Consider the following 25104-nt stretch of genomic DNA (forward strand, 5'->3'; position numbering starts at 1 on the left):
TAACGCACCTCCGCACTGGCCCGTCCCAGCAGAAGAAAAGAAACCAGGGAGGGCAAGGCCGGATGGATTGGGCGGGGAGGGGGAATCTCTGCCAAGACTGATCAAAAGCCTCAGCACTGAGGAAAATGCGCAGTAAGTATGAGCTGCTTGGAAAGATCATGGAAAGCCTCAGCGCCACTTTAGCAGGCTGCCCCCACCTCCCTGTGTTTCCCAACTTCCCCCAGGTTACTGTTGGCTGGTGGGACCAGACTTGGCAGCACTTGGCCTGGGAGAAGGATTCCAAGGGTGTAACCGGAGCTGGATTGTATGGCTAGTGGTGGTGGGTAGCATTGGCTGGTCTTTTGTTAATGCACAGGCGGCTCTCCCTGGCTGTCAACTGCCTTATCAATCAATTTACATCCTTGGCCAAACCTTTTCCGCTTTACCCTGAGGCCCCCTGTCCTTTCTGCTAACAATCCAGAGCTTTGCAAGTGCCACAACTTCTCTCCCTGTTTCCACCTGGACAGGTGGAATCCAGGCATCAGCATCATAAAAAATTCTGATATTTTTGGAACCGCCCCAAAATGGGTTGCTTGGAGTTTGGTGCTAGAAGTGGGTGAAAGGTCAGGGGAGGCAGCAAGGTCAAGAGGAAAGAGCTCATAAAATCTGACCTACAATTGAATCCTGGCCCTGCCACTGACTCCCTGGATCCACCGGACAGGTCACTGGGGGGAGGTTCAAAGGAGCCTTGGGGAGTTAGGGCTCCCACCCTCAACAAATATTTAGGCACCTAATTCCCTTTGAAACTTAATGGGAGCTGGGCATATAACTCCTGTGGGCACTTTTGATACCCCAGACTTGGCCTCTCTGTGCCTGTTTCCCTGTCAGGGGAAGAGGATAATTGATTCTTATCTTCCTTGCTAGGGAGCTATGATAGATGATGGGACCTGCTTCAGCAGAACACTTAAACACGTGCTGAACTTTCAGCCAACGTCACTGAAGTCGAGGACTGTGGTGGAAGTTGAGCACACGGTTAACGTGTTCTGTGGAACTGATCTCGGTTCTTAGACTGTGTTGCATGCCAAGTATTTTAATGGTAATTTGTAATAATTACTTATTAATGGATCTGGGCTGCTTCACAAGTCACTAAAGAGAAGAGAGGCCACCTTCCTGTTACTGAACCTGCCCCGGGGGCTGGGCAAAATGTTTGCAACCAACTTTGAAGACCTTAAACATGAGGCTTTCACATCTCATTTGGACTTCACACAATCTGTCCAATTTAATGAGAGCCCCCGTCAGTCTCTCACTCACCCCTCCCAATGCCCGCCCACACCTCCTCGATCTGGCAGGGCAGATGCACCCTGCGCTTGCAGGATAATAATAGTGATTCCTAGCTCTGAAACACCACGTGTCATCAGTAAAGCTCAGAGTGCCTTACAAAGGAGGGCAGTATCTTATCCCATTGAATAGGGGAGAAACTGAGGCACGGAGAGGGGAAGTGACTTGCCCAAGGTCACCCAGCAGGCCAGTGGAACAGCTGCAAATAGAAGCCAGATCACCTGCTCCCCAGACCAGTGCTCTATCCACTAGCCAACATTGCCTCCCATATGTGCCGCAGCCGTGTCCCCTGGTGCATTACTGGTGGGCAGGGTTGAGAAATGGCTCCACCCACTGACCTACCCAGATGCGTGGGGTCAGGGAGGAAGGAACGCAGCAGCTGCAGGGAGACTGATCTCCCTCTCTGGGTGGAGAGGCAGTTAGGCTGGCGTGGTGTGTCTGCAGAGCTGTATCCCAGCAGACATCTCCCAGAGCTGACCGTACCCCCTCACGGCCAATGGTGTGCGTGTAGGAGGGGAGAAGGGTGCTGTCTCCTCCCATCTTCAACTGCTAGGGAAGGTTGACTTCACAGCGAGGGGGGGTCACTGACAGAGACAGTGTCCTGTCTGATTACGTGGAATGGAGACCACTGTGTTCCTGCATCCACACCCTTGTCCTGAAGGAATCTTGGGTCTCCCCCTCCCAACACACTTCTACATTTTCCGCGGGATTAAGTATCAATGAATCAGCTAGTCTGATGTTTAACCTTGCTTCAAACAGCTTCCACAGGCCCTTTCATGTGCATTTCCTTCTCACCCTGGGTTTCTCACGGCTGGGGGAGACAGGATGAAGGATTTTAACATCCCAGGCCAAAGATACCCGTGCGTCCCACACAGACCAGACCCCCCTCTCTCCCTGTGGTCCTGGGTGCTCCATTCTTCTGCAGGTCCTGCATAGTTCCTTCCGACGGCAAAGGGATAATAGAGGCTGCCCTCTGCAGCCGCTGAAACCGTAGCCACTTGCCTTTGTCAGAGAGGAATTCGAGGCTGCGCTGCAGAGATGATTTCAGGGAATTGATTAAAGTGGCAGAGGCAAGCAGCATTTGGAGATGAGGTCACTGGTGTTTCGCCTGCAAAGGGAGTCTATTCAAACCCTTCCCAGTAACTCCACAACCAGCAGACACTTTGATTGTATTAAGCATTTCAAACCCTGCAGCTCGCAGGTATAATCAGCTGGGTTCTTTTGGGCTCGGCTTCTTTTTCGTGTTGCTGTACCTCAGGCTGTTGGCTCATCTGAGCAGTAGGGCTGTGTTCGGAGCTTTGGACGCTCTCCCTTTGGCGATAAAAGAAATGAATGCATCTATGACAGATTAATCCTTTCCTTTGCCACGGGCTATGCCTAAAAATGTTTGTCCCTGGTCCCACACCTCATTATTATTAATTTGTATGATGGTGGCATCTAGAGGTCCCAGCTGAGCTAGGTGCTGTGCAGACACAGAGTGGGAAACACTTCCTGCCCCAACGAGCTTCCAATCACAGAGGGGGAAACTGAGGCACGGGGCGGGGAAGTGACTTGTCCAAGGTCATGCAGCAGGTCAATGGCAAAGCCAGGACTGGAATCCAGGTCTCCTGAGTCCCAGCCTTGCCCACAGGGCCACACTGTCTTTCCCACCTGAGGGCAAGAAGTAAACAAAGTTGCCTGCCCCTCTATCTAGGGAACTAGCTCTGTATTGAGCAAATCTTGGAGCGTATGCATGAAGGCACAGGCTGCAAGCGAGCACAGAATTGACTGCTGGGGTCCACAGAGGAACACACGACACCGTAGCAATGTCATCATTTTATGGATCAGTCTCTCTGCGTCTCTTCTTCGGCTGCAGCACCTTGCTCCTTGTTGGCCATTGTTCTGGGCCTTGGTCCAGCCAGCGCATAGAGCAGTAGTTCCCTGGGTCTTTCGTGAGCCTTCACTGTTCTCCTGAGAGCAAGGACATGGAACTGCAGAAACTCCTGCTTGCTCCTGACCTGCTGGGAGACACCAGGCAATGGGGCAGGTCACTTCACATTTCTGTGCCACCGTTTCCTCTCCTAGCCCGTGTCCAGCTATTTCAATTGCAAGTGCTTTGGGGCAGGGACTGTCTCTTACTCTGTGTAGGTGCAGTGCCTGCCTCAGTGGGATCTCTAGGTGCTACTGTGATAGAAATGGTAATGGAGAGATGATTGGTTGGGACTAGTGTGCCTTAGTAAAGGGCAGTCCAAGTGGCAGAAGCCCCAGTTAGCTCTAGGCTAACAGAAGGGTCCCATCCATTCCAGCTGATGCTAGGAGGTTAGTGATGATGTCTCTTGCCTCTATTTCCTTGTAAATTGCAAACCATTTTGATAGAAGTCTCCCCGCACCCAGGACTCTGGTACGGTCCCTGTGGATTCTACTGTGTTACCTGCCTTTGCCAGCCGGGAGATGCTCTGGATTGCCAGACATTCTGACTTTGCCAAGCCTGTTGTCTCATGTTGCTCTTGGAAATGTTGAAACCGCTGAACGGTTACATTCCTCCGGGGAATCAGAGAGTCCTGCCTAGAACTGCCTTGCTTTGAGCGTTGGCTTTAGTACAGAAACCACAATGAAATTATGGTGCTGGTGCCTGGGGGTCGGTGGTTTCTGAAAACGGACAGAACTTTGCTTAGCAGAGATGAGCACGGTGTAGAAGATGCATGGGACTTTGGACAGAAAAGGATCTTCCATATTCACAAAAAATCGCCCCATTATTTTGATGTTTCTTTATTTATGGTAATGCACACAGTGAAATCACGGTAATGCTTGAAATGACCAATGAACAGCTTGACTGCATGTAATCAATACCTGGATTCAAGTGAGTAGTGGCTGAGACGGGGAAGGGAGCTCCCAAATTGTAATCCCTGCCTTTACTCTGATTTGCTGTGACCTTGAGAGGGTCCCGTCACCCTTGTGTGCCTCAGTTTCCCCACTGATAGCATTTTCAGGTTGTATGGGCTTGTCATTGCAGTGGAGGAAGTTTCTAGCATCAGCATCAAGGTTTTTGATCATTATTGTTTTATACATTATTATTTGTGCTAGGCTCTTCATGTGCATAGTGAGCGATATCCCTGTCCCAAAGAGCTTACAATGTAAACAGCCTATACAGATAAGAATGAGAGAAAGGAAGTGCTGTTATCCCATTTTTGTGACGGGGAAACTGAGTCATCGAGAGATTAAGTAACTTGCCCAAGATTACATTGGAAGTGGCAGTGCTGGGAATTGAACCCCCATCCTAAACAAGATCAGCCTTCCTCCCAAAGATTCCCACCTTGAAATCTCTTTTAGGATTCCCCCCCGATCCCAGATTTTTCAGCAATGTCTTGTTTTTTCCTGTCCGTGTCCGTGGTGACATCATGACGTTTTGAGCAGCATCCAGTTGCACTGGGACATGTTATCCTCACCTGCAGTCTCTTAGCACAGCTATTGTTCGTTAAGTGTGTCCTGCAGCGCAAAGTGAGGATGGTGATAGTCTACAGACCCCAGCAGCGGAACTCCCCTCTCTTTGATCTTCCCTGGTGCAGACTCTGGCTTTGTCTTTATTTCCTAACTGCTGGCCATGGCGCTGAGCCCCATGTGCTGTGGGTAAAGCTGCACCTAGAGGATCTGCATGAAAGAGCATAAAAAATGAGACTTTTGTCTATCACATGGGCCTTTCGGAACCTCCCATCTTCCTCCTTGTATGCTCTCCGCCCTACACTCGGCTGCATGATAATTTCCCCAGGGAAGCGGTGGAAGCTACAGTGCTTGATGTTTCAAACTAGACTGGACAAGATCCACTCGAAATGTTCCGCAGGAGATAATCCCACACTGGCCAGGAGACGGCTGGTTATTCTCCTGCCACAGGTCTTTCCATCCCTGACTTGTGTGATAGACGCTGCCTGGTGTCTGCTATTTGGCCTGAAGGCTCAACAGTCAGCAGGTGGGCTGGGTTTTTGTGTTGTCTGTGCCTGAAGGAGGTTATCTTGGTGCTCTGGGGGTGAGTTTTCTTTGCGTTGCTCTGAGGAGCAGTGAGCAGGTGTTTGTACCGACCTGTCGTGTTATCTGGCCCTTCTGAAGCCTCATGCAGCCTGAGGTATTACAACCTCTCGTTAAAGCAGTGCTATTTTTACAGCAAGCCACAGTGTCCTTCTAGCTGTAGGGAAGTATGTACCTGTGTATTGAAGTCAGAAGAACCTCCAGAGAACTAGACAGGCTCCAGATGGTACTCTGTAAGTGGTGCATATTGTAACAAATACATACCCATCTAGGATATTATGCTGTGTGCCATGGATGCTTATAACCTCACCACAACAGAAGGGACAGAGTTCAGATTCTTCTGCTCCAAAACCTCTGTCACTTGAACTAAAAGAGAATCTCCATTAGGTGCTAGCAGTATGACACACAACTGAGCAGTTCTGATTCCATCCAGTAGAGGGCAGTATGCACGTGCACATTACCCAGTCCCCTTACAATACCGTTTCCTTTTTCATTTGGTAATTAGATTGAACTCCATGCTCTGCCCCATTCTGTCTTAAGCAGAATGCAAAGCCCAGTAATGTTCGAGTTGAACTTTCAAACCAAGTGATATTCAGAACAGGTTTGCCCATCCCTTAGACCGGATCCTGTGAGCGATCTGTGTGCTGATCCATGGATGATCAGGGCTGAGATGACACATAGAAGAGGAAAACACAGTACCTTTAACTCATGATCATCAGGGCCAGGAACCTCATTTCTGTCACCCTGCTGCAAAATGTGAAAATGTTAAACAGACCTTGATGATCCTTTTCCCCACCCTTTCACCACCTGTACAGGGCAGCTCGCAGGAATGGGAAGGAGGTTATTTAGGGCAATCTCTGAAATGGACAGGAGTTTACAGAGCCACACAGGCAATGGAAAGGAAACCCAGCATGCTTCAGTGATGGCTGCAGTGTTCATCAAGCGCTTTCTTTCCTGTAAATATTATTCTAATGCCAGCTGCCGCACTACTTAAATCAGAAAGAACCGCCGGCAAAACAGCAAGAACGAATAAACATTTCTGTCCTTTGTCCACGCTGCCCCTTTTGCGGGTTAAGGTGGAAGATTTATAGCTGCCATGGTTTGTCTCCATCTGGACAGGGGGCCTCGTGGGGCAATCTTTCCAGTCCACATGGTGACAGGCAACTTACAATGTTAACCCGCTGGAGTGGTGTACCAGGGCAGTAGCTCTGAGCTATTGACGGCTTCAGGAGGGTGCTGCATGGCTGTATCCAGTTCTAGTGATCTGGAGAGCCGTTTTACCCATTTCTTCCAGCGTCTTTGCTCACTCTGTTCTCATGGTACTATACCTGCACACAATGTGAGACATGGTGAGGCTACTAGCTAGCACGTCCCAAAATGTTCACCTGGCACCACTCATTGAGTTTAATGAGCCAGGGTGGATTTCACCCAAAGTCTTACAAACCCCCTGTCACAGATTTGATGAGGCGGCCCTTTGCTGGCCACCCCCAGCCTGCTGTGAGAGACAGCGACATCTTTGGGTGCCTGGATTCCCCCAGTGGTTTAAGCTTTTGGGGCTTGAAATAAGTCCAGGCACTGCCCCACTGTTGGAATAGGCACACTCTTGGGGTGCAGCTCCTTTGTCTAGTGCCCTATCCTGAGAACTGGAACCTGGTGCCAATCCTCTCGGGGTGCAGAGCTGACCCTCCGGTTCCCCCACGGGGGCGCACAGCCGTGGAGCATGCGACACACACAGAGCCCAACACATATTGCTCTTCAGTGTAATGCACAATGCACAAGAGAACTCAGATCATTTAGAAAACTACAAACCTCGTAACAACAATGTCCCCTACTTAGTGCACCCTGCCCTCGGCCACCCTCTGGGCTCCGGATAGCTGGTAGGGTCCCCCTGCTTCATCCAGGCCTCTGCATGTTGGGGTGCTTCTCCCAAATGGAGTTTTCTGCCCACTGCTTCTGGGACGTTCCTCTTTCTGCAGTCTGCTCCCAGCCCTCATTGCTGGGTGACTCTCTGTTTAAACGCCTGCCTAGTCACCTGGCCTTTTTTGTTCTGCACCTGGTAAATTTCCACTGCTCCTACTTTCCCCCCTCCCTCCCGAGGGGTAAGATAAAACTGATGTTCCAAGGATGCAGCTGCTCTCTGGCATAATACGGTGACCAGAATACCCTCGTTTCCAGCAAAGTACCTTCTCATTGGCCTCAGTCTGGAGTGCATCTGCTGTGGGTCCTGTCAGCCGTGGTGGGGACACATACCTGTACGCTTTCCATGGCACAGTAATTTCATGATACAAACTCATAGTATCAACTGGAATTCACAAATGGTGCAGACAGATTCCCAGCTACCCACCCCCATCCATAGAGCTAGGCCTGTATTTTGAGGTCTGTTTTAAAGAGGTTTGTCCGGCGTCATTTCGTGTGTCTGTAGAGTCCAGGAGAGAACTCAAAAGCCCCTCACGTCTCCACAGCCCCTCAGTTCTGTAACTCAGTCTATTTGCTGAGATGCGGATGTTGTTTATTCCTCAGCGCGAGCCGTGGGGGTGAAATGGAATGTTTCGTCTGCTGTTCAGAAGGATTTTCCCGGTTTTGAAAGGAAATTCTAATGGGAAGTGACTGCGAACAGTAACGAGGCTGGAACTCTTGAATGGCTGTCGCTATTAGGAAATGCAAAAGCAAACGATTCTGAGAAAGTTCTGCTTCCTGGGGACAGCCTCATGTGATGTACAAATGCATGGGGATCCCGGGGAGCCCACCCACATGAAGGGGGCTATACATACACCGGGGAACACAGCTGAGAGTTGGGCTCTGGACACTTTGCCTGGTGGTCACACCCAGTCTCCAGGCATGGACCCAGGGCCAATTTCTGCTCAGTCACACTGGCGTAAACACAGAGTTAACCCCACTGACTTTGATGGAATCGCACCAGATATCTGGCTGTTAACGGAGTGCCTAGATGACACTGGCGTGGCTGCTAGGTGTTACCATTGTCCTAGGTGGTAAAATGGCCTGAGCTCTGTCTTCGCTAGCGCTCCCGCTGCTGGAGCTGCACCAGTGGAAGAGAGCCTAATGCAAGCCATTCCCTGCCTTTCAGGGCACATTCCCCCTCCTTGGCTTGACCCAGGACAGGGGCTGCTGTTCCCATCCTGCGTAGTCCTGGCAGAATGGCCAGTGAGCGTTGTAGGAACACCGTTAAAGCCACATCAGGGCTGCCCAGCTATAAACAGAGGGTTGGGAAATGCACAAATTAACAGAGCTGCGTGTGTTGGGGTGTTTCCTATTCCTGGTCTGTTAGTCCGATGGTTACTGTTATCTATTGCACACGAGGGTATCCAGGGTGGTCCCTTTCTTGTCTCTCTTATAACCTTAGCTACGGACAAGTCCTGATGGGCAGAGTTCGTAACCGTGCACCCATAGTGATCCTTAACCTTGTTGTTGTTGTTAGTTTGTATTTTGGTCGTGCCGAGAGGCCCCGGCCGAGATCAGGGCCCCGTTGTGCTAGGTGCTGTATATACAGGAGCTCACAGTCTAAGCACAGGGTCTGGATCGTGTCCCAGTGCAAGGCAGATGAGCAAGGCAGTAATTATTGCCCTCTCCTTCCCCTGCACAGCCTGTGTCAAAACCTACCCCCACCCCAGGAGCATGGGGGCGAGTCTCTTCTCCCCCAGGAACAACCCAGAGTGGAGAGGGAGCAGGCAGCAGGAAGATGTATGGCTCCCCCTCTCCTTCTGCACCACACAGTAGTGGAACATGCCCCACTCCCTAAAAAGATGGTGCAAATTATTCTTGGAGCAGGGAGCCCTGGGAAGACTATAGCCTCTCTGAGGCACAGCGCCTCCTGGTGTTCCTCTGGGGTGCCTCGCCTAGGCACCGCCCCTTCCTACGGTCTGTCTGCTAACAGCACAATCCAGCCCAGAGCGGTTGTGTGCATGCAGCTTGCTAAGCATCCTGCCAGTACCCATCAGCGAGTGCCACCAGCTACAGGCAGTAGTTTCAGTTCCATTAACACTGCCATTGAGAGTAATGCCTTGCACATTCTGGAGCCAGCCTGCTGGCCATCCCAGATCACCTTGGTAAGGTGGCAGTGTTCTTCATTGTGCCTTGTTACTCCTGAGGGGCATAGTTGGGAAAACAACATGTTTCAGCGGTAGAGAAGCACAGATTTTTTCCATAGGAACTCAGCTGAGTACATAAAAACGCAGGAGGGCCTTTGGCACTCTGCCTTCTGCTCAGTAATGTCTGTGGGAAGAGGAAGAGGGGGCATTCAGTGGGGAGACACAGCCACCCTGGTTCACTGGAATTGGAGCTGAGCAAAGTATTCCCTGGAGACAATTGATTGGACCCCTTTCCCCATCACAAATTACTCACAAGCACACTTTGATCTCAGTTTTTCCCATGAACGGATTCCAGCCTGCAGATTGCCCCTGAATCATTCAGGTATTTGCTGTCCCTAGTTCAGCTGGTCAAAAGTCAGTTCTGCTCCCACATTGGTTGGCACCCAAACCCGAGGCCATGCCAGCATTTGCACCTTTGCACAGCTATTTGGATGCTTTCCCTTTCTGTGGGCATTTTTTCAAACAAATTTTTCCTTGCATGACTCTTTGCAGAAAGCAAATGAAAGGGACTGCATATACCATCAGTCACTGGACTGATAATTGTCACATATATTTGTCCAATTGTGGTTGGATCTGTAGGAGAGGAGGGAAGATGTTCTGTCAAACCAGCTGCATTAACAGTACTGCTACTCAGCTCTGCCATAGCACCTCCCAGCTGCGGGGTTTAACTCGCTTGCCAGACATTTGTTAAAGCCTCATGCTATTCCTGCATGGTAGATATTCTCCCCTTTTTACAGATGGGGAAACTGAGGCACTGGGCATTGATGGGACTTGCTTGAGGTGTCATAGCAAGGCAGTGGCAGAGCCCAGAATAGACACCAGATCTCCTGACTTGAGGCCCTGCGCTTGCTGGAGCTCAGTAGAAAGAGAACCGAGCTGCGTCGCTCTGCTGAAGTTGTTGCAAGGGCCAAAGGGGAGGGCACATTTTGGGGAGCCCTTTCAATCATCACCCTCAGCCCACAAGCACCCATTGGCATTACAGGGAATTGGAACGTTTTACCTCCTGTTATAACACAGAAGAGTTAGTCAATATGATGTCGTCTTAGGAGGATGAAGTCTTTCATCCTTGTCAGGAGAGCGGAGTGATCCAATAGCTGGGGCATAGTGTTGTGAGTCAGCAGACCCGGGGTCTGGTCTTAGACTCTGCTAAGGACTTGCTGTGATGCTTCATGCCTCAGTTTCCCCATTTTGAAAACGTGCCTCAGTTTCCCATCTTTAAAATGGGATAATGATCCTGACCTCCTTTGTAGCGTGCCTTGAGAGGCATGGATGGAAAGCACTATTATTCAGATGTTAATCACTATGATTATTTTATGTATATACTTAAGGAATCCTCAACCAAAATGGCCTGGAGCAGCCGTTCTGAAGATATCCAACCTTTTCATTCCGCTCACAGAGCTCCTGTTAAAGTCAGTGGGAGTTCTGTGAAGGGACCGGAGGACATCTTTGGCTTGTTTATATTCTGGTGTGGGTACAGAGACTTAAGGTAACTTTGGTGCTGTTCTGTTAGGCTGTGACTGCATTAGAAGCGCTTCAGCAGCACAATTGTAGCTGCACCGATGTAGCACTTCCTTCAGCGCGAGAAGAATTGTTCTGTTAACCTCGGGGTGTCTGCACTGAGGCTTAGGTTGGTTAAACTACCTCTTTCAGGAGTGTGAATTTTCCATAACCCTGAACAGCACAGCTGGGGCAACTTCACTTTCTTGTGTTGACCAGTTCTTAGACTGTTGCCTTGAGACTTGCATGGTAACTGCCACTAGGTGAGATTACAGAGCAGCAGCGGATACCGGACGTTAGCAGTTCAGGGCCGAACCTGAGCAGATCGGTAATTGCATAATGTACTCCAATGGCAAGGCTGTGTACGTGTAGCTTTAATGACTTACAGTGTTCCTGTAATGCGCGTATTCTGCTCTGCGAGGTCTCTGGACTAATGCGTTCAGCACTTTTCATCTTGCAAAGCACTTTGCAGACATTAACTTAGCTTCGCAAACCCTGCTGTGAGCCAGGAAAACATGGCTGGAACCAGTCAGCATCAAAGCAAGGATTAGCACTCAGGCATTGCCGGTACCCAGCCCTACGTTCAGATCACGAGAGCGGTGGGCTGCCCCTCAGCACTAAACAACAATAAAAATACTCCTTTGTCAAGCAGAAGGTTTGATCGGTGGGCTAGAGCTGCTTGTAATAAAAATTAATACCTAGCTTTGGTATGGCCCTTTCTATCTGTAGAGCTCATTGATCCATAGATTACCAGTGGGGAAACTGAGGCACAGAGCAGGCACATGAGTTGCTAGCAGACCCAGGAATAGACTCCAGGTCTCCTGACTCCCACGCCCTGGCCACTGGACTAGACTCCCTCCACGTGTCTGGAGTGGAGGTGGGCTTGTGCGCATTCTGTAGCATGCAGAGATGGAGCAGGAGACTAGTAAGATGTGAAATACGTTGCCAGTGTGGTAGGATTGTAGCATCGAGGAAGGGGATTGGCCAGTTGGGAGCGGATCCCCTTTGAACCCATTGTGTTGTGCCACATGCCAAGTGCTGCCCTGGTGACTGCATGTGCAGAGGAGAATGGCAAGTGAGGTTTCTGCCAGGGCGAGCCTGCCGGCTGGAAATCCTTGCAGGGCTCCATCAGGGGAGTATTGGAAACCTCGAGAGATCGCCAGCCACGCCCTGCTTCTCTTGGGTTCTTCTGGCTGCTTGCTGAGTCGGTCAGCGCTGTGGAGAGCCAAGATTCAGCCTGGCACCAGCCTCCAAGGGGCACGTGACTGAGATACGAACGCAGCACTGTGTCTCTGCACCAACTGCTGACACCAGACGGGTGCCTCCCACAGAACACCAGTTGTCCTGTTACTGAACCGCGCAGGCTGCGGAGCTGCTCAGGGAACACACAAACCATTTTAAAAGGTGGGGGAGGACACTGGCCCTCAGGAATTTCTCCCTCTCTGGATGGGCTGTCTGTAATGGCAGAGAAAGCTCAGCCCTGGGGTAGAGGAACTGGGCTGTGAAGATAAGCCATAGCACAGCAGAAATGGCCTCAGCTGGGTCAGTGGAGGGGAAGGTGGGTGTGATGTGCCCAAGCTACCAATTACTAACTTTTCTTTCTTTCTTAGGTACAAGGGCTTCATCAAGGACTGCCCCAGCGGACAGCTGGACGCAGCTGGCTTTCAGAAGATCTATAAGCAGTTCTTTCCCTTTGGCGACCCAACGAAATTTGCAACCTTCGTTTTTAACGTCTTTGATGAAAACAAAGTAAGTCGGTGACTGAGAGCAGCTGAGCTCCCCTGGCCCCCAGTGCACACCCCTCTCTCCCACCGGCAGCTGTGAGGTTTAGGATACCATGAAATGTCTCATACAGGGACACCCGCTCACAGTTCAGTCCTTGAGTGTGAAAATCCGAACGTTCGCTTCCCGGGGTAGGATATTTCAAGCGGAGAAGCTTTAGCAGCAAGTCCCTGGGCTCGCTCTTCTTTGTGATTCTCAAGGGGGCAGCGGATAGTCCGCGAAATGTGAAAGAGGAAAAAGGAGACATTTGGTGCTGCTAACAGAGGCCCATCAGGCAGACTGTCCCTAACCCACTAAAGCAGCCGGAAGTATCCGCGGCAGGAATTACCCAGAGCTGCAGGTTTTACGTTGCCAGCCAGATCAGGCTTTTTACAGACAAGCTGCAGCGGAGATAAATCTTTGTAATTCCCTTCTCCTTTATCTCTCGCCTCTGTCCTGGTGGCTCCGACTCTCTTCCCTGTTCAGAGGGTGAGCTCCTGTCCGTGCCTGGATCGTGTCAGACTCCTGGGCACCAGCAGTTCTGTTTGCACAGAGTTGCTGAGGAGACAGCCCTGGAGCCCTGCTCTGCTGAGGCCAGGCAGCAGCAGCCTTTGCCAGGAGCCCTCCCTCCATTTTGCATGCAGAAGAGTTCTTCCTCCCGTTCAGTAATTCTCCCATTTGTTTTTCTTCTGCAGAGAATTTCATGGGAGGGAGAGAGACCCTGTCATAGGCCCAAAGCACCTGACCCCCCCATCCCTCAGCTGCAGTTCTGCAGGCTACCAGGGCTTATTAAAGTTGGGACGGGGCGGGAAGAGGACTCTAACTTTGTACATGTTTACCCCTCCCCCCGACATCCCTCTCATCTGGTCACGAGGGGTGAGTCTCCAGTGCACACTGAGCCTGGGTCAGCAGGACCTGGGCTTGTGGACTCGGTGTTTTCCTGCCCACACTTGAGTGTCCCACTACATTGTTAGCCTGGGTTTACGATTGTCGGACCCGGGTCTCACAGCTGTGGTAACGTGTCCACGTGGCACTACGCCAACCTTCTCACTTGGGTCTGCGGCTTAGGCTGCATCCACACTGCAAAAGGACAGGGCTTGGACATGAGTCACGGCAGGACACAGTCTCTGATACTCCTTCCCCTCCCACCCCTGCAGGGTCCTGGGCAATTGGTGACCCGAGTCAGATTGATTTGTGTGTGGACAGAAGTGGGGCTTGGGCTCAAACCTGAGTCAGAGCCTGGCCTTAGTGCACAGTGTAGAGATTCCCAAAGATACAGCAAATGTAGCCTGCCTGGGCCTGTTCCCCGCTGCCTTGTGCACCGTGTCTTCATTTACTGGTGCGCAAGGCAGCTGTAAAACGCTCTCAGATCAGAATGGTACAAAGCAATAACCGTTGAGACTCTGTTACATATCCACTGATGGCAGCGTAACTTAGACTGTGTCTCCTGTGGGTTTGGCCCTGGGATTGGAACTCACGCAGAGAAGGGATCAGTGAAACTCCGGTCAGAGAAATGAAGTTGCTCCACCAGTCGGGATACCAGGGAGCTGCTCCCCGTCCACAGAATCAGGTGCCTGCCAGTGGAGTCTGGTGCCAGCTGATTACTCCCCAAGCACCAAGAGTAACTTGACCTGTTCTCTATTGGACAGGGGTCACCTGAGCAAGATCGAGTGATGGAGTCCCACGAGCAGGAATGCAATTAGCCCTGCTTATGTCATCACCGTGAATCAGCAAAGTGGTGTCTGAATGGAACAGGCCTATGTGGGACTCCACATGTGTCTGCATGCACGATTCATAGGCGCGGGCACACACGTGTAGCCATACAAACCTTGGCCCGTGTGCTTTTGACGTGTGTATCACTCCAGATCTCTCTTTCCCTTCTCAGGATGGGAGGATCGAGTTTTCGGAGTTCATCCAGGCGCTGTCGGTCACTTCTCGAGGGACCCTGGATGAGAAATTGCGGTGTAAGTTCTCAGCTCAGTTTGAAACCAGGAACTGCGTCTCTCTGTCCCCCCACTTCCACCCTTGAGCCCAGAATGGGTCCAGAATAGCAAGAGGCAGCCATGCAGTGAGCATCTGCCCAAGCAGGGAAGCGCTCTGGAGAGGGGTCTCACTGGGTATGTCTTTAACCTGCATCCGGGAGCGATGCACAGACTGGGGCTAGCAGGGCTCACACTCGCAGTCTAAGCATAGCTGCGTGGGCGTTGCTTGTACACTGCGTCTCGGGCTGGAGCTGGGGCTCTCAAGCCCCGGCACTGTTCTGCGGAGTCCAAGGCGGAACATCACAGCAACACCCGTGCAGCTCGTTTCCGTGTGTTAGAGTGAGCTCCGCTAACACATGGACGCTCACACACAGTTGCAGTGTAGCGTGTGTTGCGCCAGGGCTCTGGCTTGGGATCTCAGTGCAGGCGTTCGCATTGTACAGCCCTAATTAAAACGGGGAGACGCTCGCCGGGGTGCAGGAAGGGAGGCTCCCAGAGGAGAGAGCTGGGCGTTAACTTACTGTGCGTGCGTTAAGGTGCTTAGGAAACCTGGTGGACTGACAGCCCTGCAGAATGGGGGCCACTCTTCATCCGCAGCACTGGTCCAGTGCAGGCAGCAGCAAGGCAGGGCTCCCCCTCGCTGCCCCACTAATCTGCCCCTGCCCGCAACTTGAAGGTCCTGGCCTGGGGCGTGGCAGCTGATTCCACGACCCATTCAGTTCTTGGCCTCTGAGCTGAGACTGGCCGGGGAGTGCCAGTGACATCTGTGCCCTGGGAAGTGGCCCCCAGGAGATGGCTTGTTCCTGGCACAGACAGGCCACTAAGGGCCATCAGACTCTGCTGCCAGCCCAAGCTACATTCACACTGGGTGCTGCCTGCCTGCCAGCACCCAGCGCTTCCTCAGTAATTCAGCATCACTCTTGGTTTTAGGGGCGTTTAAACTATACGACTTGGACAACGACGGGTACATCACGAGGAATGAGATGCTGGACATTGTAGATGCTATTTATCAGATGGTGGTGAGTGTCCGGGGGAGGGGCAGAGGACGCAGGGGTTGAGTCCACCGCGGTCCTGCTCACATTCAGATCCGAGCGGCAGATTCTGATGCAGTCCTCAGGAGTGCAGCAGGCCTGTCCCGGAGTCAAACTAGCATGGCTCCAATGGGCAGAGTGAGGCAGGGATGTGGGCAGCCCCCTGCAGCAGGTCACCCCCCCTGCTTTTGTGGATATGGTGGAGAGGGTTGAGGTGGGGAAGAGCAGGACAATCTGCTGGATAACCTCTCCCCCTAGAGAGCAGGGTGCAGCAGAGGTGGCTTCTGACCTGAGGCTCCTGTTGTGAGCATGTGACCCCCATCAGCATCACTTGGCTGCACAGCTGGCTGCGGGAGGCTTGTGTTCCCTCCCCACCTTCCCAGACTGCCGCAGCCCCAGGTCCCAGTGCTGCTCCAAGTGGGGGCAGGGATCGGCTCTGGCCCTTCGCTAGGAGTCTTCCTGGGACTGGGATGCATGTGAGGTTGGCTGACAGGTGCCTGCGGCAGAGAGAGTGGATAGAGCTGCCCAGAACTGGCCTGAGGAGGCTCAGCTCTAGGCCGGGGCATTCTCCACCTAATGCACAGAGAGAGTGAGATGCAGAGACCCCCTAGCACCAAGGATGCAGCCCAGCCACAAGCAGTAAATGTGCATAAGTTACGCTCTCTCCTGCCCCTACAGGGAAACACGGTAGAGCTTCCAGAAGAGGAAAACACACCTGAGAAGAGAGTGGATCGGATTTTCGCTATGATGGACAAGGTGAGACTTGATGGTGACTCTTGTGTGTTTTCTCCTCACCTCTAGAGGGCGGCGGCTGTCACAAGCCCTGCTCCTCCATCTCCCAGAGTGGGTCCCGCTCCCCCCACAGGTGCTGTGTACCATGAAACCCACCGACCTGTAGTTGTCTCCTCTCACTGTGGACACGAAATCTCGCCTGTGCAGCCTGCTCAAAGCTTCTGCGTGGCTGGTGGGAGCCCCCGCTACTCGGGGCCTCTCATCATTGGCTGTGACACGGCGCCGCATTTGTCAGTGAACCGTCAGTCCCTGATCTAGACTTGGCCAATGGAGGGGATGTTTACTGGACAGTTTCTTGCTGCTTCCAGCTTCCCCCCTGCGCGTGAGCGTGGATTCTTGACCGCAGGCTGGCCTGACCAGGTGTGGGTGTGACGGATGATCTCATTTCAATGCAGGGCTGCATCAGCAGAGTGGAGATAAGCGCCCAAGCTCTTGGCTTATTCAGCCTCTGGCAGGCTGACTCTTTGGGCTGGACTCAGCCATGCTGTACTTGAGAGGTGTCACGCCCAGGGGTGAAGTGGGATTTGCCCAGGTGTGTTTCTGTCACCGCCTGCCCTGGGGGAAGGGCAGCTTTTGTTTCTACTGGAGGGCCAGAGGAGGCTGCTGAGTGCACCAGCCTACCCAACCAGTGTGGCCAGCTTTCCAGGCCTACTGTTGCCCACCTGGCCCAGTGAGGGCTGCAAGGGCCAGTGGGGCGGCTCCAGAGGAACAAGGTGCCCTTCGAATTCGCTCCTCACCGTGCACGCGAGGCAGTAGAGAGTTGGGGTAGATATCAGGGATGGGGCAGAGTCAAGTGGGGGCCAGGTCCAAATCTGAATTTCCTCGGAGTTTGGGGCAACGGGTGTTTGGCTCAAAGCTGTCTCTCTTTAATACTAAGCGCAGGTTGTTCCTCTGGGTCCAGGGCATTTCAATCAAACAATTAGTTGTGACATATTGACCATCATCAGCTCTCACGGCCATTGCCTTTCAGAATGCTGATGGGAAGCTAACGCTGCAGGAGTTCCAGGAAGGCTCCAAAGCCGACCCGTCCATCGTACAGGCACTGTCCCTCTATGACGGACTCGTATAGTCCCGGCATCCCAAGCTGAGGTAAGCCGAGCAAAGTGGTAGTGCTGTTAGTTGTAAGCAGAACTGGTGGTGCTGCCTGTGCTTACAGCTGCCCGACACTGCCTATTTTCAGTTGCTTATAACCTTGCCAAACTTTAACTGTTTGAGCTGAAATTTTCTGTACTGCATGTTTGCCTCAGGCTGAACATTTTTTGGGGGAGGAGGGGGAAGTTTCGGCTGAAACGGTTTAGTCATTTCCTAGAATGATGCTAGGAAAAAAATGTTATATTGCCCGTATTAAAAATAGTCTTGCAGCTGTTTCATTGAAAAGACCCAGTACCCCCATGCTTTGGAGAAAGAGCTTGAAATTTGGCAGGTGGGTGGCCTTTATGTCAGGAATGTGCCTTGGCCACCCCTGTTAAAATCCACCCAAATATGGTCACATTATAAACCTTTGAAAAAACCTGTTTCCACATGCACAATAGAGATTTGTTAGAGTTTGGCAGCTAAAGTCTCCAAAGATTCCATCTTTACTGAGCATGCTCCAGCCTCTCACAGCTCTTACATGGTGACGAGACTGCGCAGGTGCAGTCCCTTTAGGTGGCCTGACACTACCCATTTTCAGTTGCTTATAACTTTGCCAGGAATTGATCAGGAGTTTCAGGGACTAAGCAGGACTTTCCCTACATAAGAGCGGCCATACTGGGTCAGACCAATGGTCCACCGAGCCCAGTATCCTGTCTTCCGACAGTGGCCAATGCCAGATGCTTCCAAGGGAATGAACAGAACAGGGCAATCGTGAAGTGATTGGATGGTCATCCAGTCCCAGCATCTGGGACAATTGCTTCCCCTGGTGCTGGCGTCTGTTGTGGTGCCAGGCCCAGGAGCTGAGAGTGGGCAGACAGTCGCTTCTGTGCTGTCCATGCTAGAACATAAGAATGGCCATACTGGGTCAGACCAGTGGTCCATCTAGCCCAGTGTCCTGTATTCTGACAATGACCGGTGCCAGATGCTTCAGCGGGAATGGATAGAACAGGGCAATTTCAAGTGATCCAGCCCCTGTCATCCAGTCCTAGCCTCTGGTATCTGGAGGTTTGGGGACACTTTGAGCATGGGGTTGCGTCCCTACCCATCTTGGCTAAGAACCATTGATGGATTCATCCTCCATGAACTTACGAATTCTTCTGTGAACCCAGTTACACTTTTGCGTGTCACAACATCCCCTGGCAACGAGTTCCACAGGTTGACTGTGCGTTGTGTGGAGAATGACTCCCCTGTGTTTAGGCCCAGGTAGCACGGAGCAGCAGGAAGAAGCAGCCCCATTAGAATGCAGAGGGGTGAGGAATAGGGAGGAGGGAAAAGAGGAGGGAACGGGAGACAGAAGGTAAGGGAAAGCGGAGGAAGAAGTGGACAGTGCAATCTGGGCTATTCCTCAAGGCCTATTCCTCAAGCATTGTGAAGTGCCCCAGGAATGAGTGGTCTCTGTCGGGGAAAGTTTGGCAGCGTCCAGAGAGTGGAATGAGAAGGACCAAAGCCCAGGAGGTCACCCCGGTGTTCCTGTTAGGATGGTGCTAGGATTCCAGCCAGGGGCTCAGAGGAACCTCCTCTAGCACATCGCAGTTCTCTTTGGCTGTGGAGTAGTACCCTGAAGATTTGAGCATCCTAGCACTTAGAGACCATGCTAATAGCCTTAGAAAAACTGATGACGTCACTTGGGATTTTGAAACTAGGCTGGGGTAAAGTTTGGGGATTGCACTGGAAGGAGCAGTCCTGCACTGCCAGGAAGATAGGGCAGATATGAGGTCCAAGGTCATCTCTGTCTCTGACCCTTACAATTCCATAATTCAAGCCACATGCTGATGCAGCGAGAGGGCCGAGCAAAACCTGTGTTGGGTTCTTTTTATTTTTGTACCACTTTACCAGGTTAGTTCTTATTTTGCCACATTTGAGATGGGTGGGGAGAGGGCTCAGACCCAGATTTGAGGAGAGATCTCCAAGAAATGATGCTGAATTCAGCCCATCTCTACATAACATGCCCTCTTTCTTGCTGCTTTTCAAGCAGGGGCGTGTTATTGGAATGGGGTGACCGGCACTAATTCAATTGGCGGAAGCTGCAGATGCTCCCTTCCCTATGCATTATGTTCTCCTCTGAGCCCTAACTCTGCCTCTTTCCATCTGTGCTTGGCTGTTTTTAAGGCGGTAATGTAGCAAACTCTAGTGGTGAATATGCACAAAGGAAAATGCCGTATTGTCAGAAGAGAGCTAGTTGGGAATGCAGGGCTAGCTCCGATAGGGGACCCGATGGGGCCAAGAGCTCAGCAGCTGCCACCTGGCCTAGGGAAAGCTGCTCTTCAGGGCTTTGTGTGCAGTGGTGCAAAGAAGAAACTAAGCTGGAGAAGCCAGAGGCTGGGAGGGAGGAGAAGACAAACTCTTCAGTGAGTTACTGGGGGATGAGCAGTTGTTAGACTTGGATCTAGTTGGTTCCAAACTCCCCTCTTGGGAGCTTTATAATTCCTACCACCCGCCGGGGGAGTCGATTCCTTCCTATGACTTTGGGGTACAATCGCAAACACGCTTTCTGATTTTCAGGCATCCGCAAGGACTGTTGTACACGACGATACAGTAAAACCTGCCTCGCTTTAAAGGATTTTAAACCAGCAGGGTCTGTGGTGTGACTCACACAGTAGCCATGATGGAAGAGCCCCAGAGGCAGCTTGCAAAATGTGGGGATTGGGGAAGGTGCTTGTGTGCTAAGCATCAGTAGCAGAGTTGGCAGGGTGTAATATTGATAGCCCCCGCACATCAATATTCTGCAGCATTAATCAGATGGGTTATTACTGAATTGTATCTGTGTATTGTGGGAGCACCCAGGGGCTGCACAGATGCAGTCCTTGCCCCAAAGAGCGCACATGAAGAAATGTCTCTGAAATTTAGAATTACAACAGAAAAGGGGGGGTGGGAACCGTCAGCATTTTCACCTGGACATTCCTCCTTCTCCTCCTTGGAGTTCTTCAGATTTCATAACTTGGATGATGTTTCCCATTTTTGAAACGTTAAGGCCCCAGAAATGGGGGGCGGGGGAGGGGGACATTTCAAAAGGAGGCAGCACATTTTTCCCCATTTACTCAACCAGCTCAACATTGCCAACAGCCGGCATTCAGAAACTGGCGAGGTCCTAACAGACCATGAGACTGGCTAATAAACCAGGAGATTTAAAAAAAAGTATAAACCTGAGGTTCTGGAGTTGGAGCCTTGGATGTGTGTGGGGGAGTGTCATATTTCCAAACTTTTCTTCACAGCCAGGATGGTGAGAAACATCCTTTTGATTTTCAGTGGAACCATAGAGTCCCATAAGAATCACCTGACTCCAGGAGCTGGGTCTTTAAGAAAAAACCAAAAGATGGCGATAAAATGACACGAGTTGGCAACCCCGACTTATGAATAAATTTCTTCTTTTCTCTAGTTTTGTTGATTTAAACACAGGTTGACTTGCTTTCTCTTTTTCTTCCCCAACTTCTCTTTCAGTTGCCTGGGGGAAGATTCTTTGTGTGCCATCAGACCACCTCAGTAAAGAAGCTTGCCTGTCCCTCTCCAGCCTTCCTTCATGTTAACGAACAAGGGAGGCGCTTGAAGTGTGAGGTCATCCCCCGCCCCCACTCTGCACTCTGAATTAACCGTGTCCATTTGCCAACTTCTGCTTTCTCAACAACAACAACAACAACAACAAAAAGGGGAAAAAAAACAAGAAAAACGAAAGGAAAAAATAGAAAAAGAAAAAGCAGTGAATTTTTCAGCTTCTAGGGGTGGAAGGGATCGTGCATCACTGTGTGGAGACCCCTCCCGCCTCTAGCTTTTACTTAGTAGATTTTTTTTTGGAACGAACTAAAAACACCGACAAATATTTTACATTGTTTTCACAGAAAAGCGCAGCATGAAGAAGGAGCCAGAAGGTACTGCTGAGGCCTTGGAGTGGGCAGCTGCTGCACGCCCTCCGAGTGCTTGATCTCCATCGGCTTCTGCTTCATCGGCAGGGGGGACGAGGGGATGGACGCTAAAAGGCAATTGGAAAAGAAAGTTCCACATCCTCTGCGTTTCCAGCAGCAGCCCAGCCCACGTCGCTAGGGAGAGCTGTATAGTTTTTGTGATACAGTATTGTGCTTTTTGGGGGGTTTTTTGGATGGAAAAAGTGAGGCTGTTGTGACTATGCCTCTCTCTGTTATTGATATCGTTATTTATTTGTTGTAACCGTTGCTGCTGTGTTTAGTCTTTCATGTGTTAAAATACCTAGGTGATAAAAGTTGCAAGGTTTACACACTATGGCAGGGGGAGGTAGCCTGCGATAGCAATTAAGCCAAAAATATTCTCCCCCCGCCCCCGCCCATATACTGTGCTTTGTCGGCTGGTTGATGTTTTATGGGGGATAATCTAACCCCCTTCTCCTTATTCCCACACCTCTAGTCCCTGCACCCTGCCCTCCCTCCTTGTCTTTAGAAACTCAGCTACTACCCCTGACAAATCCCAAGGCTGGGACTGAATGCTCTCTTCCTCTCAACACGTTGTATTTCTGATGCACTTCTGCATTCATTTTGCCATCTTGCCTTTGTGTAAAGCAGAGTGATGAAATATACAGTATCCAGACATTTTTCTGCATGAAAATTATTAATGGGGCCAATATTGTTTGAGCTTTAAAATGACCCTTCTTTTTGGAAAATCCTGGCACTGTCATGTATCTGTCTTGCTGGGCGGATGGGGAGTTAGAAAAATGGAACTGGATTAACTCCTTGCTAAGCCTCCAGGAGGTTGGGAGCCTGGAGTCCCTGTGGGCTGAGAACAGAGATGGTTGACTGTACAGTGTAACGTTTTGAAAAGAACCAGCAGGTCAGTGGAGCTTAGAAGAGATGTCTAAGCAAACTACACTTCATAGCTGTTTAAGGCAAAACCCAAAGCCTTGATGCTGTCCAGAGCTAGACAGGGCTGTTCAGTGTCCTGGAGAAGGAGGAGGAAGAGTGGCTACAGCCTCTTAGCGTTTTGCCACGTTTGCTCTCATTTGGTAGTTTTAAAGTGCTCCTGAGTTTTGCTCTTTGGGCCGTGCATTGAGAGAAAGCTAGAGAAGCCTTGTTCAGTGGGTCACAACCATTCCTACGGTTCCCAGTTTGGGTCACAAAGATGGACTTGGGCTTTGATAAACAGGAAAACAATCAACAAAACAAATCCGGCCTTGCCCCCTCCCCCATTTCTGCTTGGTCTAGCTCCACCTTTGAGCGAAATGGAATAGCAGAATAGACGCACAGTAGCAAAGGTACCCGAGACTAGGGCAGGCACTAGCCACGGTTCCTTTGTATGATGGGGCTGGAGCGGAAAGCCTCCTGCAGCTGTCCCTAGGAAGGTTTGTGGGGTGCCTGTACACAGAACAATTGGCAAGTGCACCATAAACAGTGGAGACCATCGCCTTTCCACCCATGTTTTTGGTCATGCACCCAGAGGTTGGTGCATTCCCCTGTTGTGCTAGCTAGCCGCAGTGTTTCTAAGGTGCCGATCACCTTGGGATCCAAACACCACGCATTGTCCTGCTTCAGACTGTGTGTAACAAGAACAGCTGCAGAGTAATGGACTGGGAGGCAGGAGGAAGAATCTGCTCTTGGGTTCTCCGAGGCAGTACTTCAAACCTCTCAGGGGAAACCTGTGAAAAGAGCAGTGACTCCATCCTTCAGAGCCTAAATCGTTTTTTCTGGATATAAATCCCAGTCACTGTGCCACGCACTGCTTCCCTTCCTTCTTTCCTCTCCCACCATATCCCTACAGTGTAACCAGTGCAAGCTGTGCTTTGCCAGAGAGGATATACTGCCCGGGCGACCCAGATTTGGCACTCGAATGCCTGCAGGGTGCTGAATGTGAGTGCCTTTTTGCACAGGTGCAGATATCCACAGGAGGGATGTCTCCTGTCTCCGTAGTTGGGCAGACTTCGAGATCGTCCACACACCAGAGCTGCATTGATTTGAAACATGAACTCCAGCTCCAAAAACAGCTGACTTCAGTCCCTGGAACTAAAGAAGAAATGACCATTAGCTGTCACCAGCATTGAGGCTTCTCTTCTGCGTAGGCTGCACTAGGTGCGATATGGGGGACACACAGTTGAGTAAGATCTGATTCCGTCCAGCCGTGACACATTTGCACTAGCTTGTACATAACACTGGCTTTCTTCCAGTACTTTGCATCCCATGTTCAGTCCTCCATGCGTCACAGAGCACAGATGTTTTAGGATGGCAGCTGCCCCTCAATCACTGCTTGCTATTGCAGGTTATGGTGATACCCAGGTCATGGAAGCACAAGAGTTTTTGGCCTATCAGATGCTGTGGAAACCAGGAAGACTTTTCTCCCCAGTCTGTGTCCTCTCTTTACCACCACGCAGTTACGGTGGAAGTTCTCCGAATCCTGTTCCAGAGGAAGGAAGAGTCAGCTGGTACTGTAACTTTCTGGAGCACAGCCTGTTTTCTTTTCTTTTGGCGTGAAAAGGGAGGGGAGTGCTCTACCCTCACTCTCATCAGTGTAAGCAACTGCATCTGCCCTGCATTTTGCATTTAATACCCTTTGCATTTCTTTGGGTGGGACTGAAAGTTTTTTTCTCATTGTATGGTTATTATGATGTCCTTCATCCTTCCCAGTGAGGTCACCCACGCTTTCCAGAGCAATATTTTCAGCTACTGGGTCACAAATGTAGCTGGTATAAATCACTCCACTGACTTCCATGGAGCAACTCAGATCGACAGCAGCTTGAGGACTGACCCCTGATGTGTGGGCAGCATTGGGTGGGAGGCCTCCTGGCCCACAGAACACCAAGCCGGAAGGAATGGGCTGTGATCAGCACATTGAAGCTGTCTGCAGTAGCCTCAGCCAACCCAAGGTCCAACCAGCAAATCCAGGATTTTAAACAGCAGAGCTGGCAGTGGGGGAGAATTAACTCCAGGTGAACATTATATGTCAATTTTGGCATGAAGGCTGGGATTTTCAAATCCCATTGGCACCTAACTCCTAAATTCCAGCCCTAGTGCAGAATGGCCATCTATCTACGGTGGCTATTTATTCTTCCCCCGCCCCCTGCCCCCGGCCCAGCACTAGTAAAGAGCTCTTGGTTTGTCCTATGACTGTGTTCCATTGGTAACAATCGCACAGAGCACCCAAACATCCTGTCTATACCATGCTTAAAGGCCATTCCCTTCCACCTGTTTCTTTCACTGGTATCGGAAAAGCACAAAGTGTGGGAAGCAGCATGATCTATTTTGTTGCTTGTTAAGCTGGGCTGCCAGAGCTTGATTTGTATGCACATCCGGCTTGCGTCCGCCGAGACGGAACTGAAGGCTTTGTAAAGACCTTGGTCAATATGCTGCGTAACAGACCCAACTCCAGATCTAGCTTGAGGGCTTGGGGATGACTCATGCATTAGCAGCTCCGAAAGAGAGAGATTTTGGGGGGAGGACCACAAAACTGCATATTTTTGTTCCCCTCAAAGGCACCAGTCATGCAGTGAGGCCGGAGACTGTCCACTGATGGGTTGCGAATCCCATGGAGTGCTTA

General features: G+C 51.0%; 1 protein-coding gene across 1 annotated transcript in view; it reads left to right on the top strand.

The window, feature by feature from the left end:
- The window catches only part of NCS1 (neuronal calcium sensor 1), a 159845-nt gene extending 135731 nt beyond the window's left edge, over positions 1 to 24114 (top strand). The window contains exons 8-13 of the mRNA XM_075060584.1: positions 12530 to 12668; positions 14566 to 14644; positions 15593 to 15681; positions 16372 to 16449; positions 17456 to 17574; positions 21058 to 24114. Of these exons, the coding sequence (XP_074916685.1) occupies positions 12530 to 12668; positions 14566 to 14644; positions 15593 to 15681; positions 16372 to 16449; positions 17456 to 17554 (484 nt within the window). The 3' untranslated portion in view covers positions 17555 to 17574; positions 21058 to 24114. The remainder of the gene's footprint in view (positions 1 to 12529; positions 12669 to 14565; positions 14645 to 15592; positions 15682 to 16371; positions 16450 to 17455; positions 17575 to 21057) is intronic.
- The last annotated feature ends 990 nt before the right edge of the window (positions 24115 to 25104 follow it).

This window comes from Chelonoidis abingdonii, chromosome 24, assembly GCF_003597395.2.
Source record: "Chelonoidis abingdonii isolate Lonesome George chromosome 24, CheloAbing_2.0, whole genome shotgun sequence".
Taxonomy (NCBI): domain Eukaryota; kingdom Metazoa; phylum Chordata; order Testudines; family Testudinidae; genus Chelonoidis; species Chelonoidis abingdonii.